The sequence below is a fragment of the Schistocerca nitens genome, chromosome 11 (genome assembly GCF_023898315.1).
Source record: "Schistocerca nitens isolate TAMUIC-IGC-003100 chromosome 11, iqSchNite1.1, whole genome shotgun sequence".
Classification (NCBI taxonomy): Eukaryota; Metazoa; Arthropoda; class Insecta; order Orthoptera; family Acrididae; genus Schistocerca; species Schistocerca nitens.
Window position 1 is genome coordinate 54,084,317 of NC_064624.1, and position 16,711 is coordinate 54,101,027.

The 16,711-nt window shown below is 38.9% G+C and overlaps 1 protein-coding gene across 6 annotated transcripts in view; it reads left to right on the top strand.

The window, feature by feature from the left end:
- Positions 1-2,015: 2,015 nt before the first annotated feature.
- Positions 2,016-16,711, top strand: part of LOC126213426 (zinc finger protein 431-like) — a 177,401-nt gene continuing 162,705 nt past the window's right edge. For 3 of the 6 annotated variants that reach the window (XM_049941170.1, XM_049941168.1, XM_049941172.1), the window contains exons 1-2: positions 2,016-2,097; positions 6,067-6,143. In XM_049941170.1, the coding sequence (XP_049797127.1) occupies positions 6,084-6,143 (60 nt within the window). In that variant the 5' untranslated portion in view covers positions 2,016-2,097; positions 6,067-6,083. Of the gene's footprint in view, positions 2,098-6,066; positions 6,144-16,711 lie in introns of those variants that run through there. The other 3 variants (XM_049941169.1, XM_049941171.1, XM_049941167.1) reach the window with 1 other exon arrangement.

The following is a 16,711-nucleotide window of genomic DNA, read 5'->3' on the forward strand; positions in this document are numbered from 1 at the left end:
CACTTTCACTCTGGAACAAAAATAAAATTCCTAAGACTGTCACTCAACATCACACTTATGTGCTCCCTGTACAATAAGATATTTTCAGAGGATTACAGTCTCTGTTTTCATCATCCGAAAAAAGGTCAATGACATATATACATGACCTACAATAAAGATGCACTTACACCTACTTACAGTGCTCACCTCTTAGAAAAAAGGCAGGGCTAAAGAGGAGAAGAAACAAGAGGAGGAGCGACCAAAAAACTTTAAATAGGACGTTTGTAAACTGCAACCTCTGTTTCCAGCAAGTTTCTTTTGGCACCAACTGATCCCATCGACAATGCTTACTTTTATAAGTAGCCACAGATATTTTTGTTTTTTAATTTTACATTCTGTATGACATAAAGTCAAAACAAGGCGACTGTTTCATGTGTTCGGAAGTAGAGGGAAAATAAGGAAGATGTCAGATAGCAGGCAGTTTGTATGGATGTTGAAGTCTCACCCTGCAATGGAAAGGCACATTTTGCGATTGTTGTAGAGGACGGAATCTAAACAAATTTGTTGCTGAAATATCCTTGTCCGCTATTCAGGAGATACATAATCTAGAACAAATCAAACATTGGAAAATCTAATCCTGAATTCATTGATTTAAAACTCGTGTTTATTCATTACAGTGAACTGGAAAGTATCTCATTGCATTGGACAGTCACTACAGAATTCTTTTTTATGTTGGTAAAAGTGAACTGGCCTGCTGATTGGAATACTTCTGCTGAATATGCGAGAAGACAGGAGTGGCAAACATTAACTTGCACATAGAAAAACGCATGAGAAGATTATCAATTGGCAGTATCATATGAATCGCCACATTGCACTTAGGAAAGAAGATGAAACCAGGAATCCAGTCAAGTGGCTAAGACTGTGAGAGGTGGTGCAGTGATTAGCACACTGGACTCGCAATTGTGAGGACGATGGTTCAACCCTGTATCCGGTCATCCAGATTTAGGTTTTCTGTGATTTGCCTATATTGCTCCAAAGAAATGCTGGGATGCTTCCTGTGAAACGCCACGGCCGATTACCTTCTTCAACCTTAACAGTATCCAAGCTTGTGCGCTGTCTCTAATGACCTTTATGCCGATGGGACCTTAAATCTAATCTTCTTCCTTCGCATGTAAATGTCATAAAACAGTGTCCATTTGTTATGCGATGTGAAGAAGACTTTAACGAAGACTTTAGAGCTCTGAACTGAAACAAAAAAGTCATGAGATATCTCTGTCGGGCACCAAAGCTTTGTAGAATGTCCATCCTGCCAGTAACAAAGGAAAATTACAACTATGAGATGTCCCTGCTCAGTTCAGTGCTTCCCTCATTATGATCAGATTATCGGCCATCTTACGAAAACATGCAACATCAAAGAGATTCAGAAGGAAGTACTTCATCATCTGAAGTTGCAGTGAATGTCTTCTGATAATGACAGTTGTTTCTGAAATTTTGTAATGTGTTTCAAGGTGAAAACGTGAGTGAATAACACTATATTTCAGAAGATTCGACACTGTAGCATATGATTAAAACGATTGTTGCACATTTCAACTTTACTATGCATTTATTTGAAAATAAATATATTTATGTTAGTTAGCAGTTGATATATTTTGAAAATCGCAAATAGGTAGCTCGTAATGTGGACTAGTGCATCAAGTATATAACTCCTATTTTATTCAAAAGGAATCAGTTTTGGAAGGAAAATAAGAACAAACCTAAAAGTAAGATACTGACCTTTTCAACTTAAATAAACACGTGTGGTGATAATTATTTCAAGTCACTTTGTTTACGGCGAAGATTTAAAATTTTCAAACGTATTTTTTTCAATAACAGCTATTTTAAGTTATCTAGTTGTTGTGCTAATCTGGCGATAAGAATTTACCAGAGCGTTAGAATAGCCTAGGGTATCTAATTTTCGCCATTTCATCTTTCCAGTTCTTCCATTCTGTTTATCTCACAGCACACGGCATAGTTGTTTCTTCTTTGTCTTGCTATAAGGTCTTTGGTTCGCTGGTTTGTGACTTTAATCAGCTGGAATCTTGTAGTTTTGTGGAAATTTGTGTGTGTTAAATTTTCCAGGTAATATATAAGCGTCTACAAATTGCAGACAAGAATAAATGAAAGAAAAAAATTGTTTCGGAAGTAAATTAACGCTGTACTTGATTTATGTTACAATTAACAATTGAGTTTGATGAGTGTAATAGTTCGCGAATAGCTTGTGAAGACGCAATGGTAGATGTTTCTGAGGCTGTTGCCTTTCCTTTAAATGTTTCATGGGTACATAAGGACGAGAATTTATTCAGTATTTGTGAAAGCATCGCCTATACTGTGGTTGGTTAATGTGACGGTGTACTAATGTAATTTTTTCAGGTTAAGTTCATTGCAACAAAATACATAGGTTATTTTTTTATGAGTGTATCAGTCTTGGAATTGAGACAAGTAGGTTATTAGTGCTTCAACAAGCAGGTTAGTGCACTTTGTGTCTGTATAGTTCACCCGTTACGAAAAATATAAGGTCGAGATTTTATACCGTTTTGTCAAGTGCTTACTGTGAAGTTTAAACATTCACTAGGTTAGTGCGTTTGTGTTAACTTACTTACCTGTAATAGTGTTTGTGATGAGTTTGCTGTGATCTGATGCAAGCATATAGCCGCTCCGAGTCAATGGAAGCGACTGATTCCACCCGTCTGCATTGACCCGTAACCATCAGGGTGGTGTTGTGTGTAACGTTATTACGACACGGTGTTATGAGTTGGTTGTGTTTGTAGATGTTTCGTGGTGGTGTGTGATAATTCCAAATGTAAGGTTTGGAAGTGTTTTCATTGAGTTATCAGTTTTGTTGTTGTTTGTGTTTGACGTTTCCGTTATGTGTTATTGGTTTGTTGTTTGTAATGTGGTCAGACGTTTAGTGTGTGTGTGTGTGTGTGTGTGTGTGTGTGTGTGTGTTCGGGGACGGTGGGAGAAGATGTTGGGCTGGCCCATCTAGTTCGCGTGTATTGTTGTATTGAATCTGTTTTAATTTATGTGGGGATATTTGTTTTTCGAATTTTTGAGGCTTTGTTTTTAATTTTGTACTTGCAGGTGTTTTTTTACTACCAATAGTTGTGATTCACCCATATAGTTCATGGGAAATGTCTGATTCCAATTGTAGTTTTAGCTGTAGGTATTGGTGTTTTGGTATCGTCACCTTTGGTTGACCTACATAGGTCAAGGGAAGTGTCCGATTCCTGTATACTTTGTTGCTGTAGAGGAAAGTTGTAATATTGCTTTTTTCCCTTTCTTTTTGTTCGTCGTTTTATGTTTTGGGATCGTGGTGTTTTTTTACTATTGTATTCAGCTCGTGCTCACCCTAAAGCCTCCAATTTCGAGCGGTTGTCCCATTAGTGTGATTGTATTTTTGAAGGGCGATGTTACTGTTTTATTTATATGTATTTTTGTGTTTGTTATCCTGTGTATGTAGTGATGTCATAGGCGCCATATTGGAGACGCTTAGCATATCCATTTTCGTCACGTTGATGACGTCATTGGTCAAAGCAGACGGGTGGAATCTGACACTTCTGTCGACAGAAGTGTCCGATCCCACGCGTCGGCTTTGACCCGTGACGTAAGGGTGTTGTCGTGTGTGACGTCATGACGGCGCAGAGTTTGGTTGAGTGTGGCTGTCTCCAGAGTTCTGTTTTATCTTATTTTATTTACTTTTCTGATCTGTTCGTACTATCTCGTGAATTTTTTTTTTTTTAAATTTAAAAACACTTATTACTTATTTTAATTATCTGTTTCCTCCAATTTCTGTTTTAGTTTATTATATTTATCTTTCTGATCTGTTCGTTCTATCCCGTGAGATTTTTTTTTTTTAAAGACAAAAAACACTAATCAGCTACTGAAGCATCTTTATCTTCTATGGGTTGCAGGGGTTACGACCCCTGGGGAGGTGGGTGGGTATTCATGGATGGCTGTCTTCACTTACACATTGTAGCTACGCAAGGCATCTAAATTTGTTTATATTTTGTTTGCCCCCCACCCAAAACACCCCATTTCCCGCGCTTGTCCTGTTAGTGTCATTAGGCTTCTTGTGGAAAGTGTGGGTGTTTGTTTTTGTTTCTGCCATATTTGTGACATCATGGGTCAAAGCAGACAGGTGGGATTGGACGCTTCCGTATTTCCTATCGTGGTTGTAGTTAGTAGGAAGAAGTTCCAGTAAATCAGTTTTGTAAGAAAAAACTGACCCATGTTTAATCGTCATGGTAATGAAGAATGAGAACTTCCACACTGCAGTGTGCAGTTGACAGTACAGGGGGTCAACAGAAACATCCGATCTCACGCGTCGGCTTTGACCCGTGACATAAGGGTGTTGTGGTGTGTGACGTCATTACGGCGCGGAGTTTGGTTTGTGAGTGTGGCGTGTTTGTAGATGTTGCCTCGTTGACGTTACCTTAGTAGGAGTTTTAGGGCCTGTAATATATAGTTTACCTTTTTACTGTACTTTTTGTTTTAACGTCGTCTATGAGGCTTTTATCAGTTTGCCATTAGATTGTTCAATCTTTATGGTCTATATGTTTTGTCACTACTCGTTATGTCTAATGAATCAATATTGTTTTTTTCTTTTTTTTTATTTGTTTCTTTTTTTTATCTTTTGATTGACCTACACATTGATCTGGAGCGTAGCCCTGAATACGAGGTTAGGTTGGGAGTTTTTTTTTTGGCGGGGGGGTCAGGGGGGGCGGGCGCAGCCCCCCCTGCCTGGCCTTGAGTACCACTTGTTTATTATTATCTTTGTTTGCTATCAATGTTAGCAGATTGTTCTTGTGAAACCTTTGTGTGTGTTGTTTTTCTGTGTGTTTTCGTCTTTGTGATACGTATGCAACGTTTCTATATCCGCCATATTGGAATTGTCGTTTCCGCTATATTTGTGACGTCATGGGTCAAAGCCGACGGGTTAGATCGGACGCTTCCGTATTTCCCCGTGAGATTTTTTTTTTTTTTAAACAAAAAACACTAATCAGCTACTGAAGCATCTTTATCTTCTATGGGTTGCAGGGGTTACGACCCCTGGGGAGGTGGGTGGGTATTCATGGATGGCTGTCTTCACTTACACATTGTAGCTACGCAAGGCATCTAAATTTGTTTATATTTTGTTTGCCCCCCACCCAAAACACCCCATTTCCCGCGCTTGTCCTGTTAGTGTCATTAGGCTTCTTGTGGAAAGTGTGGGTGTTTGTTTTTGTTTCTGCCATATTTGTGACATCATGGGTCAAAGCAGACAGGTGGGATTGGACGCTTCCGTATTTCCTATCGTGGTTATAGTTAGTAGGAAGAAGTTCCAGTAAATCAGTTTTGTAAGAAAAAACTGATCAATGTTTAATCGTCATGGTAATGAAGAATGAGAACTTCCACACTGCAGTGTGCAGTTGACAGTACAGGTATATGGTTTTCTTTAATAGGAGGTAAAGATTCCAGAGTGGTGATGCTTACTCAAAATTGAGTATTCGATCGTGAATGAATACAGACAAAGTTTCAAAGTAACACGTATGTTGAAAATGGATTTCGCTGACTGGGAAACAATCAGTACATCTGGATTTTCATGATTTCCTTGTCAGATTGAAATTAAGTTACACAATGAACAAAGGGTAGAATGAAATGTTTGGTGATATTCAGTAATTTCACAGCAGTGTATTGGCTGCTTTGATTGTACAAAATGCTGAAGTTTGTGCATGCACAAAAACTACCCACCTTCCATAATTGTCACAATAGGACAGTATCCATAAGCCAGTGTTACAAAGGAGCAGTAGAAACTGCCAATACTCTGTTTCATTGCATGTGATTTTATGATTGAGTGTACTCAATTTTCATCACCTGAGAAATGTAAATGAGTTTATATCACTGACACTCTTTTCTGCAGCCACTTTGAATCTGTTTCCTGTGTAGTCAACCATTTACTGCACCCAGTAGATGAGTGAAAATACTGCCTTTGATGAGGTATACCTCATGGTAACAACAGAAACTGACTACAACTGTTCTTATGTTATTGTTTTTTTTTTTTTCCCCCAGACTGTAGAACTCAAGTCATGGACCAGGATCCAACTATGTGGATAAAAAAAGAGGAAACCGATGAAGAAGACCCCATGGTAAGTGGCTTACTTGTGTTTCTGTTGATTGCTTCATTAATTTCTGTGTGCAGTATGGTGTGTGAATACATGCAATTGATGCCATACAGCAGGAAACATGAGTAATTCAATTTACTAAAAAACTGGTAAACTTGGAGTGTTAAATATGACATTTTTCACAGTGCGTTGAAATACGCCTTGTATTAAACCCCACATAGAACTGAGGCAAGAGTTTCAATTTAACGTTCAGTAAACACCGAGAACTTTGTTTATTGCAAAACGCAATTATACTGATAAAGTGGTGCCATAAAGTGGATATATTCTGATCTGATATGCTTCTTTTGAATGACAACCTTAATGTACATCTTCAGAACAATTATGACTACAGTGAAAGTTAGCAGTGCCATTAAATTTATAAATGGTATGGGTGCAGTTAATGCATTATTGCAGTGTATCATGGTATGGAATGAGAATTGTAATTTATTTATTGATGATTTAAAATGCGTTTGTAAATGATTTTGAATTGGCATTCGCATGGTCACTAATCTGAGGAGTATGTTTTGTTGTACTATTAACATTAGGTGTTGACTTTGAATATGTAAACAAAGTGTAAGTAGAACTGTCAGCAGTAAAATTAAATTTCAGACAAATATAACATGGAAGCATAAGCTGTTACACAGCCCATAGGTGCAGAATGAATTTGTATTTCGGCTGCAAAGTTCTGATGAAGCCATGGGTTTATACATTAAATATTGACAGGTTTGTTCATAACTACTTCTTGCATTTGCTGCACATTGTTACACATAATGTTTGTAAAATTACCAGAATGTTCCAGTTATTGGTGGAAATAATCTGACATACACTTGTCACTTAAAATCTGATGTAGTAGAACAGTTTGTAGGTTATTCAGCAGGCAAATACATTTGCTGGGTGCCTCTAGTATTTTTATCCTGCCATCCAGAATTGAGGGTCCTGACATAATCACACAAACTACTTGTGAACTATCTGTGCTGAATAAATTTGTTTGTTTCGACATCCATCTTGGGTGCTATGCAGATGTATTGTGATAACATTAATGCAGCATTTGCTTTTGAATATGAGTGCCATTCGTGTTGCGCAACTGTAGAAATATTGGATAGTGTTAATACATCATTTGCATTTGAATATATGTGAGTGCTTCATTATAATTTGCCAAACTTAGTAAATGGCTTGCAGTTAATTTGACCAGCAGTATCAAACAGAAATCCTAAACAGTCTCTGTGAAGAAATTATAAGAAAGTAAATATACTAAATTTTATTAAACATGGTAAAAGAGTTATATCTAAAAACAAAGATGATGAGACTTTACCGAACAAAAGCACTGGCAGGTCGATAGACACACAAACATACACACAAAATTCTAGCTTTCGCAACCAACGGTTGCTTCATAAGGAAAAAAGGACAGGTATACACTCGCACACACGCACATATCCATCCGCACATACACAGACACAAGCAGACATTTGTTGGCCTTTACAAATGTCTGCTTGTGTCTGTGTATGTGCGGATGGATATGCACGTGTGTGCGAGTGTATACCTGTCCTTTTTTCCCCCTAAGGTAAGTCTTTCCACTCCCGGGATTGGAATGACTCCTTACCCTCTCCCTTAAAACCCACATCCTTTCGTCTTTCCCTCTCCTTCCCTCTTTCCTGATGAAGCAACCGTTGGTTGCGAAAGTTAGAATTTTGTGTGTATGTTTGTGTTTGTTTGTGTGTCTATCGACCTGCCAGCGCTTTTGTTTGGTAAGTTTCATCATCTTTGTTTTTAGATATATTTTTCCCACGTGGAATGTTTCCCTCTATTATAGTAAAAGAGTTGTTAGACGTAACGTTTTTCAGGCTTAGATTTTGACCCCTGACATAATGATGGTTTGACATATAGCATGATACGTATGCACAACACACAACATGTGGATGAAAAGCAATTTGAAGTCATGTCAGATCTATTCGCAGGCCACAATATAAAAATGTAATGTTAGAGCCACTCCCCCCTTGAAATATTGGTTGTGGTGAGAGACTGACCCATAGTGCAGCTCAAGGGCTATGTTAGGTTGAATGGTTGTGGTGTAGCTATGAGTTTACAGAACCAACAAATGTAAAAACCAAATAAAGGTTGTGGTACAAATTTTCTAATGTTTACTGAAAAATCCAGTGGTGCCCAGAATGTAACTTTTACACACAAGAAGTCTTCTCTTACCTTGTGTGCCATGTTAGTTGAAGGACTATACTTTCCTATGACCTTTAGACATGTCTGTATATGTCATATCATTTCAAAGCCACCTTCTTTGCCAAATTAATTAAAACTTTATTTTTGCTTGGTTTATGTTTTGGGAATGAGGACATGATGAAAAGTAGTAACTCAGAATTTTTATGTGAAAATTATTGAAGCTTTTCATTAAAACAAACTTTATTAACATTCTACACCTTTATTCTTCATGTTCATATATTTATTTCAAAAATGTCACTGACACCTTTTTCCTCAGTGAGAGACCATTTTGTTGGTGCTGTCACTGTAGAATGTTTGACTTAGTTGGCAGGCGCACAGCCTCACCTCTGCTCACACTAATTAATCACTGTCGAAGTGAAGTCCTTAAAGGTGCTCTTGAAGGTTTGGAAACAGTTGAAAACTCATTGGGATCAAACCGGGACTGTATGGAGTATGATCGGTAATAATGAATCAAAGGTGTCAGACTGTTGCAGGTGGATAAACACTTGTGTATAGTCTGGCATTGTTGTGCTCAAGGAGGGGGTGCTCCATGTGTGGACAAACCCTTTGAATTTGTGCTCTGTGTTTTCTGACGGTTTTCTCATGTGCTGATGCAGTTGTATTACACACACACACACACACACACACACACACACACACACACACACACACACACACACACACACATTACGCTGCAATTCGGAACCCTCTAACAGCAAAGAGCTGCATATTGTGTCAACAAAGTGGCAATATCGACAGTGTAATATTGATGCCAAATAATAGTTCAACTGATAATGAGAAAAGAATAAAATGTTTGAAGGCATTACTTTCCAGTACATCCTTGTAATAAATGGATAAGTTTGACCATTCCCTCAAATGTGGTGGCATGGCTCCCTTGGCACTGGTAGCGTCCATCTGGAAGTCACAATACTAAACCATATACGCTCCTCAGTGAAAATGTTATGACCACCAACCTACTATCAGTATATACTCATCCAGGCAGTAGCGCCGTTACTTTGCAAGGAATGACTCTAATAAGATGCATGCATTGTGCATGGAGTATCAGTGAGCGTGCTGTCCACGTGTAGAATCGGCACAGAGTTTGACCAAGGGCAAACTGGTGGCATACCTACCAAATTTTCTGGTATTCTGGGGTAGTATTCCAGTTTTCTGGATGAACATTGTTTTTTCCCAGATATTCAACTCCAGGATTTTTTCCCGCCCTCTCCATTCATATTGCTTTTCAGTTTTGGCTTTCAATAATAGCTGCTATTCTGAGATGCTAGTGTCTGAAATTTGACTGAAGGTAGCCCAATAATATTATCATAATTCCCATCTCGCACAATATTGCTGTGCTTTTGTCATTAACTCTGTGTGATGACACAATGAATGTACTTAAGAGCCAATTAGTGGTCCTGCAGGTGGATTACTCTGGCACCCCTTGTGGATGTCGTAGGCTGGGCAGACTGGTAAAACAGCATGGGCAGCAAACCGTGACATAACTAATATCAGAATTGAATGCTGGGCAGAGTACAAGTGTACCTGAACACACAATGCTCCAAACACTCTTAATGGTGGGTCTGTGCACCTGATGACCCATGCGTGTGCCAATGTTAATGCCACAACTTCAACTACTATGACTGAAATAGGCACATAACCATCGGCACTGTATGTTGGCACAGTGGCAGAGCACTTCATGATCTGATGAATCCCGATACCTTCATCATACTCTTGGAAGGGCGCATATCTCACCATCAAGGGGAACAGCACCTTGACTCCTGTACTGGTGGCAGCTCAATTATGCTCTGGGAAACAATCATGTTGGCATCCATGGGTCCAGTGGAGCTCATGTGAGGCACTGTGTTGGGCAAGGAGTATCGTAAACTGGTTGCACACCACCTCCACCACTTCATGACAATCGTATTTCCCAATGGCAGTGGCACTTTTCAACAAAATAATGTGCTGTTTTACAAGGTCAGGAGGAACACAGTGGTGAGTTCCACTTGATGGGATGATCACCAAACTCGCCACCTCTGAACCTGATCAAATAGATCTGGGATGTAATTTAACATGCCATGAGAGATCATCCCCCTTTTTTGGAATTTACAGGACTTAGGTGAACTGAGTGTGCAGATGTGCCAACTTCCTCCAGTGATCTACCAAGGTCTCATTGTTTCTGTGCCACAATGTGTCCTTGCTGTTACCTGTGGCAGGGGTCGACACACCAGTGTTTAGATAGGTGGTCATAATATTTTGGCTGACCAGAGTATGGCAGTTCCCATTATTGAAAGATTGTATTGTGGTGATAATAGTAGTAGCACATAAAGTTCAGCCAAATAACACTTGCTGCCCATGGGCCCTCTGCCTCATGTTCTGGTCCAGCTCCAAGACACTGATTGCTTGTGAGATCCACTACTGTTCCTTGCCCCCCAGTGTGGCTCAACCACTGGTGCAATGAGCTCCAAGCCATAAGAAGTGACATAGGCCAGATGCATTGGACTGGAATTCAGGGAGGGAGCCCACCATGGCTCAGCCTGTCTGACAAAACCAAAATCCCCCCCCCCCCTCCCCCCAATTAAGGAGCTCTTTACATCTGACTCTCCTTGACTTGGGTAATGTGCATGTGAGAGGCTTTTACTCGTGCATAAATCCCCAATCAGGAGGTTTGCCAGACCCGCCACCCTGACAATCTCATAGTGTCCCTAGAACTGAGAAGCTAGCTTGCTGGCAAACACTAAGGCCCCTTTTTGCGCAGTATTAGGGTTTTGAATGAACACACTGTCATGCTCCAGATTGTAGCAGATGGGTAGCTTGTCGTAAGCAATTTTATACCCATCCCAGCTCCAATTCTGCTGCATCACTTCTAGGGTGATGTGTTCTGGAAGCAAATCATTGATTGACCACAGGATGACAAGAGGAGAACTGACCAGATGTGCTAGCATAAGGGACACTGGAGCAGCGTTCAGGGACTTGGGTTGTGCAGTGTTAAAGGCAAAATTGACCTGTGGTACTGACATGTCCCATTGTCTCTGAGCATTACTGTGAAAGATAAGCACAGCCTTCAACTTGCAGTTCACCTGGCCAGCAAAAGAAGTCTGTTGGTAATAAGGATTTGTGGTCGCATCCTTAATTCTGCTGTCAAAGCAGAGCCTTGTGAAAAGGTGCGGAGCAAAAGCAGGAGCATTAGCAGTAAGAAGCATCCAGTATGGTCTGTAAACTGAAAAAATTCAAGACAAATGCTATTCACGATGACTAATGTGTGCATATTACCTACTCGCGTATGAGGAAGTGGACTGTTATAACGTCAAGTTTAACAAATATATTTCAGAACGACACAACACATATAAGTCACAGAGTAAGTTGACAAGCAAGACATGTGTACACATTAGCATTCGAATGAGTACCGAGTCCCAGTCTAGTGGCCGCTGCTCAGCTGGCCGGTTAGGTGGCGCAGCTGCTGCATGGCTGGCAGACAGCGCCGCACGTAGAGGACGCGCATAATTGCGTGGCGGTGCTTTGAATGATCGGCGAGTCACAACATGGACCTATATAACCAATAAAAATTTTATGCACCAGGCATTACTCATGGGCTTGTGGTTAGGGTGAAAAGCCCCTTGCAGGAATTTTGGTTGGGCTTAACTCCCTTACAGCTCTCACTCTCCCCCACAACCTCTGGACATCATTTATACAGGGAGGGCAAAGTGACATGTCTGATCTTGACATCAGTTTTATAAATGCTCAAATGACTGCCTAAGTGTGTTACAGAAGTAATAAATACATACATACATACATACATACATACATCCTTGTTCCGTAGATCATGAATACGAAGTTTTGCAATGATGTGGAATGTGTCGCTTTAACATAAGTTTTCTTTCCACAAAATGATTAATAATTTTTTTACTGTTACTACTTCATATATAAGAATTCATCTATTGAGTAGAAGGAGTTGTCATTCAGAAATTCTTTTAATTTACTTTTAAATGTTGGTTGGCTATCTGTCAGACTTTTAATACTATTTGGCAAATGACTGAAGATTTTTGTGGCAGCATAATTCACCCCTTTCTGTGCCAAAGTGAGATTTAATCCAGAATTTTGAATATTATTGTTTCTTCTAGAGATGTAGCTATGCACTTCTGTTATTTTCGAATTGGATGGGTTATTAATGACAAATTTCATAAGTGAATATATGTATTGTGAAGGTACTGTGAATATCCCGAGTTCCTTAAAGAAATGTCTGCAAGGTGATCTTGGGTGGGCTCCAGCTATTATTCTGATTACGCACTTATGTGCAGTGAATACTTTCTCTCTTAATGATGAACTGCCCCAAAATATGATGCCACGTGAAAGCAGTGAATGAAAATAGGCAGAGTAGACTAATTTACTGACAAATTTATCACCAAAATTTACAATAACCCTAATAGCATAAGTAGCTAAACCTAACTGTTTCAGCAGATCATCAATGTGTTTCTTCCAATTCAATTTCTCATCAATGCACACACCAGAAATTTTGAGTATTCTACCTTAGCAACAGACTTCCATTCATAGTCTATATTTATCAGTGGTGTTATGTCATTTACTGCACAGAATTGTATAAATTGTGTTTTCTCAAAATTTAGGACAAGTCCATTTGCAGAGAACCTCTTAATAATTTTCTGAAAGACATTATTTGCAATTTCCTCAGCTGATTCTTGCTTCTTGGGTGTGGTTACTATACTTGTATCATCAGCAAAAGAACTAACTTTGTATCTTCATGAACATAGAGTGGCAAGTCGTTAATATATATTAAGAACAACAAGGGAGCCAGGACTGAACCCTGTGGGACACCATGCTTGATACCTCCCCAGTTGGAGGACTCTGCTGTTTTTTTTGTAGACTATCTGTACTGTTAATTTCAACCTTCTGCATTCTTCCAGTTAAGTATGAATTAAACCATTTGTGCACTGTCCCACTCATACCACAATACTTAAGCTTATCTAGAAGAATTTCATGATTCACACAATCAAAAGCCTTTGAGAGATCAGAAAATATCCCAATGGGTGATGTTTGGTTATTCATTGCATTTAATATTTTATAAGTGAAAGCATATACAGCATTTTCTGTCGAAAAGCCTTTCTGAAAACCAAATTGACATTTTGTTAGTACTTCATTTTTACAAATATGTGATGCTATTCTTGAAAACATAACTTTTTCAAGTATTTTGGATAAAGCTGTCAGAAGTTGGATTGGTTGGTAGTTGTTAGCATCAGATCCATTCCCTTTTTTATGCAATGGTTTAACAATAGCATATTTCAGTCTATTTGGAAAAATTCCCTGTTTCAGTGAGCTGCTACATATGTGGCTGAGAATCCTACTTACTTGTTGGGAACAAGCTCTGTTGGAAATGCCATCAATTCCATGTGAACTTTTACTTTTGATGAATTTATTATTTTCCTAATTTCAGTAGGAGAGGCGGTTTGAATATCAATTTTATCAAATTGTGTAGGTACTGCCTCTTACATATACTGCCTTGCATTTTCTAATGAATAGCTGGAATCTACTTTCTCTACAACACTTAAAAATGATTATTAAAAATGTTTGTACTTCTGACTTCTTGTTAACAAACTTTTCATTGTGTTTGATAGAAATACAGTCTTCCTGTGTTCTCGGTTGCCCTCTTTCCCATTTCACAATATTCCAAATTGTTTTAATTTTATTATCAGATGTGCTAATCTCAGACATAATGCACATACTTCTGGACTTTTTAATAACTTCTCTTAATATAGTGCAGTAGTTTTTATAATGTTTCATTGTTCTGGGATCATTACTCCTCCTAGCTATAAGATACATTGCCCTTTTCTGTTAACAAGATATTTTTATCCCTTTAGTAAGCCATGGCTTTTTATATGGTTTCTTACAATTATATTTCACTGTTTTCTTAGGGAAACTGTTTTCAAATATACTCACAAGAGTATCATGAAATAGGTTAAATTTTAAATTTGCATCATGTTCCCTGTACACCTCATCCCAGTCTAACTGTTGCAAGCTTTCCCTAAAATTTTGAAGTGTTAAATCGTTAATGCGTTACTCTATTTTGGAGGACTGTTTTGCATTACTGTATGGAGCTATATCGTATACTTTAACTAGCTGTGCATCATGATCAGATAGACCATTCTTAACAGGAAAAGTTTTTATTTGATTAAATTTGTCTTGGTCTATGAAAATGTTATCTATCAGTGTGCTGCTTTGCTGTACCACCCGAGTAGGAAACTCAATAAGTGGTGTCAAATTGAAAGAACCGAGTAATACTTCAAGGTCAAGCTTTCTATCTGCCTCTTTCAGAAAATCTATGTTGAAATCCCCACAAACAATAATTTTCTTTCCTTTGTCTGACAGGTAGCACAACAAAGAATCCAAGTTTTTCAAAACAAGTTCAAAATTTCCCAATGGGGACCTATACATGGCTACAATTATGAAAGTGCCTTTCTTTAGTTTAAGCTCACATGCACATGCTTCTATGTCTTGCTCTACGCAAAATTTTTTAGTTTCCAAATGTTTCACACTATGACTGATCTTAAAATATATGGCAACTCCTCCTCTCTCCATGGTCTCTCTACTTACATTACTGAAAACTTATATCCACCTACATTTACCATTTCCATGTTGTTGTTGTTGTTGTGGTCTTCCGTCCTGAGACTGGTTTGATGCAGCTCTCCATGCTACTCTATCTTGTGCAAGGTTCATCATCTCCCAGTACCTACTGCAGCCTACATCCTTCTGAATCTGCTTAGTGTATTCATCTCTTGGTCTCCCTCTACGATTTTTACCCTCCACGCTGCCCTCTAGTACTAAACTGGTGATCCCGTGATGCCTCAGAACATATCCTACCAACCAATCCCTTCTTCTAGTCAAGTTGTGCCACAAACTCCTCTTCTGCCCAATTCTATTCAATACCTCCTCATTAGTTATGTGATTTACCCATCTAATCTTCAGCATTCTTCTGTAGCACCACATTTCGAAAGCTTCTATTCTCTTCTTGTCTAAACTATTTACTGTCCATGTCTCACTTCCATACATGGCTACAATCCATACAAATACTTTCAGAAACGACTTCCTGACACTTAAATCAATACTCAATGTTAACAAACTTCTCTTCTTCAGAAACACTTTCCTTGCCATTGCCAGTCTACATTTTATATCCTCTATACTTCGACCACCATCAGTTATTTTGCTCCCCAAATAGCAAAACTCCTTTACTACTTTAAGTGTCTCATTTCCTAATCTAATTCCCTCAGCATCACCTGATTTAATTTGACTACATTCCATTCTCCTCGTTCTGCTTCTGTTGTTGTTCATCTTATACGCTCCTTTCAAGAGACCATCCATTCCGTTCAACTGCTCATCCAAGTCCTTTGCTGTCTCTGACAGAATTACAATGTCATCGGCGAATCTCAAAGTTTTTATTTCTTCTCCATGGATTTTAACACCTACTCTGAACCTTTTGTTTCCTTTACTGCTTGCTCAATGTACAGATTGAATAGCACCAGGGAGAGGCTACAACCCTGTCTCACTCCCTTCCCAACCACTGCTTCCCTTTCATGTCTCTCGACTCTTTATAACTGCCATCTGCTTTCTGTGCAAATTGTAAATAGCCTTTCGCTCCCTGTATTTTACTCCTGCCACCTTTAGAATTTGATAGAGAGTATTCCAGTCAACATTGTCAAAAGCTTTCTCTAAGTCTACTAATGCTAGAAACGCAGGTTTGCCTTTCCTTAATCTTTCTTCTAAGATAAGTCGTAGGGTCAGTATTGCCTCACGTGTTCAAACATTTCTACGGAATCCAAACTGATCTTCCCCGAGGTCGGCTTCTACCAGTTTTTTCCATTCGTCTGTAAAGAATTTGTGTTAGTATTTTGCAGCTGTGACTTCTTAAACTGATAGTTCGGTAATTTTTACATCTCTCAACACCTGCTTTCTTTGGGATTGGAATTATTATATTCTTCTTGAAGTCTGAGTGAATTTCGCCTGTCTCGTTCATCTTGCTCACCAGATGGTAGAGTTTTGTCAGGACTGCCTCTCCCAAGGCTGTCAGTAGTTCTAATGGAATGTTGTCTACTCCCGGGGCCTGATTTCGACTTAGGTCTTTCAGTTGTTCTGTCAAACTCTTCACGCAGTATCATATCTCCCATTTCATCTTCATCTACATCCTCTTCCATTTCCATAATACTGTCCTCAAGAACATTGCTCCTGTATAGACCCTCTATATACTCCTTCCACCTTTCTGCTTTCCCTTCTTTGCTTAGAACTGGGTTTCCATGTGAGCTCTTGATATTCGTTCTCTTTTCTCAAAAGGTCTCTTTAATTTT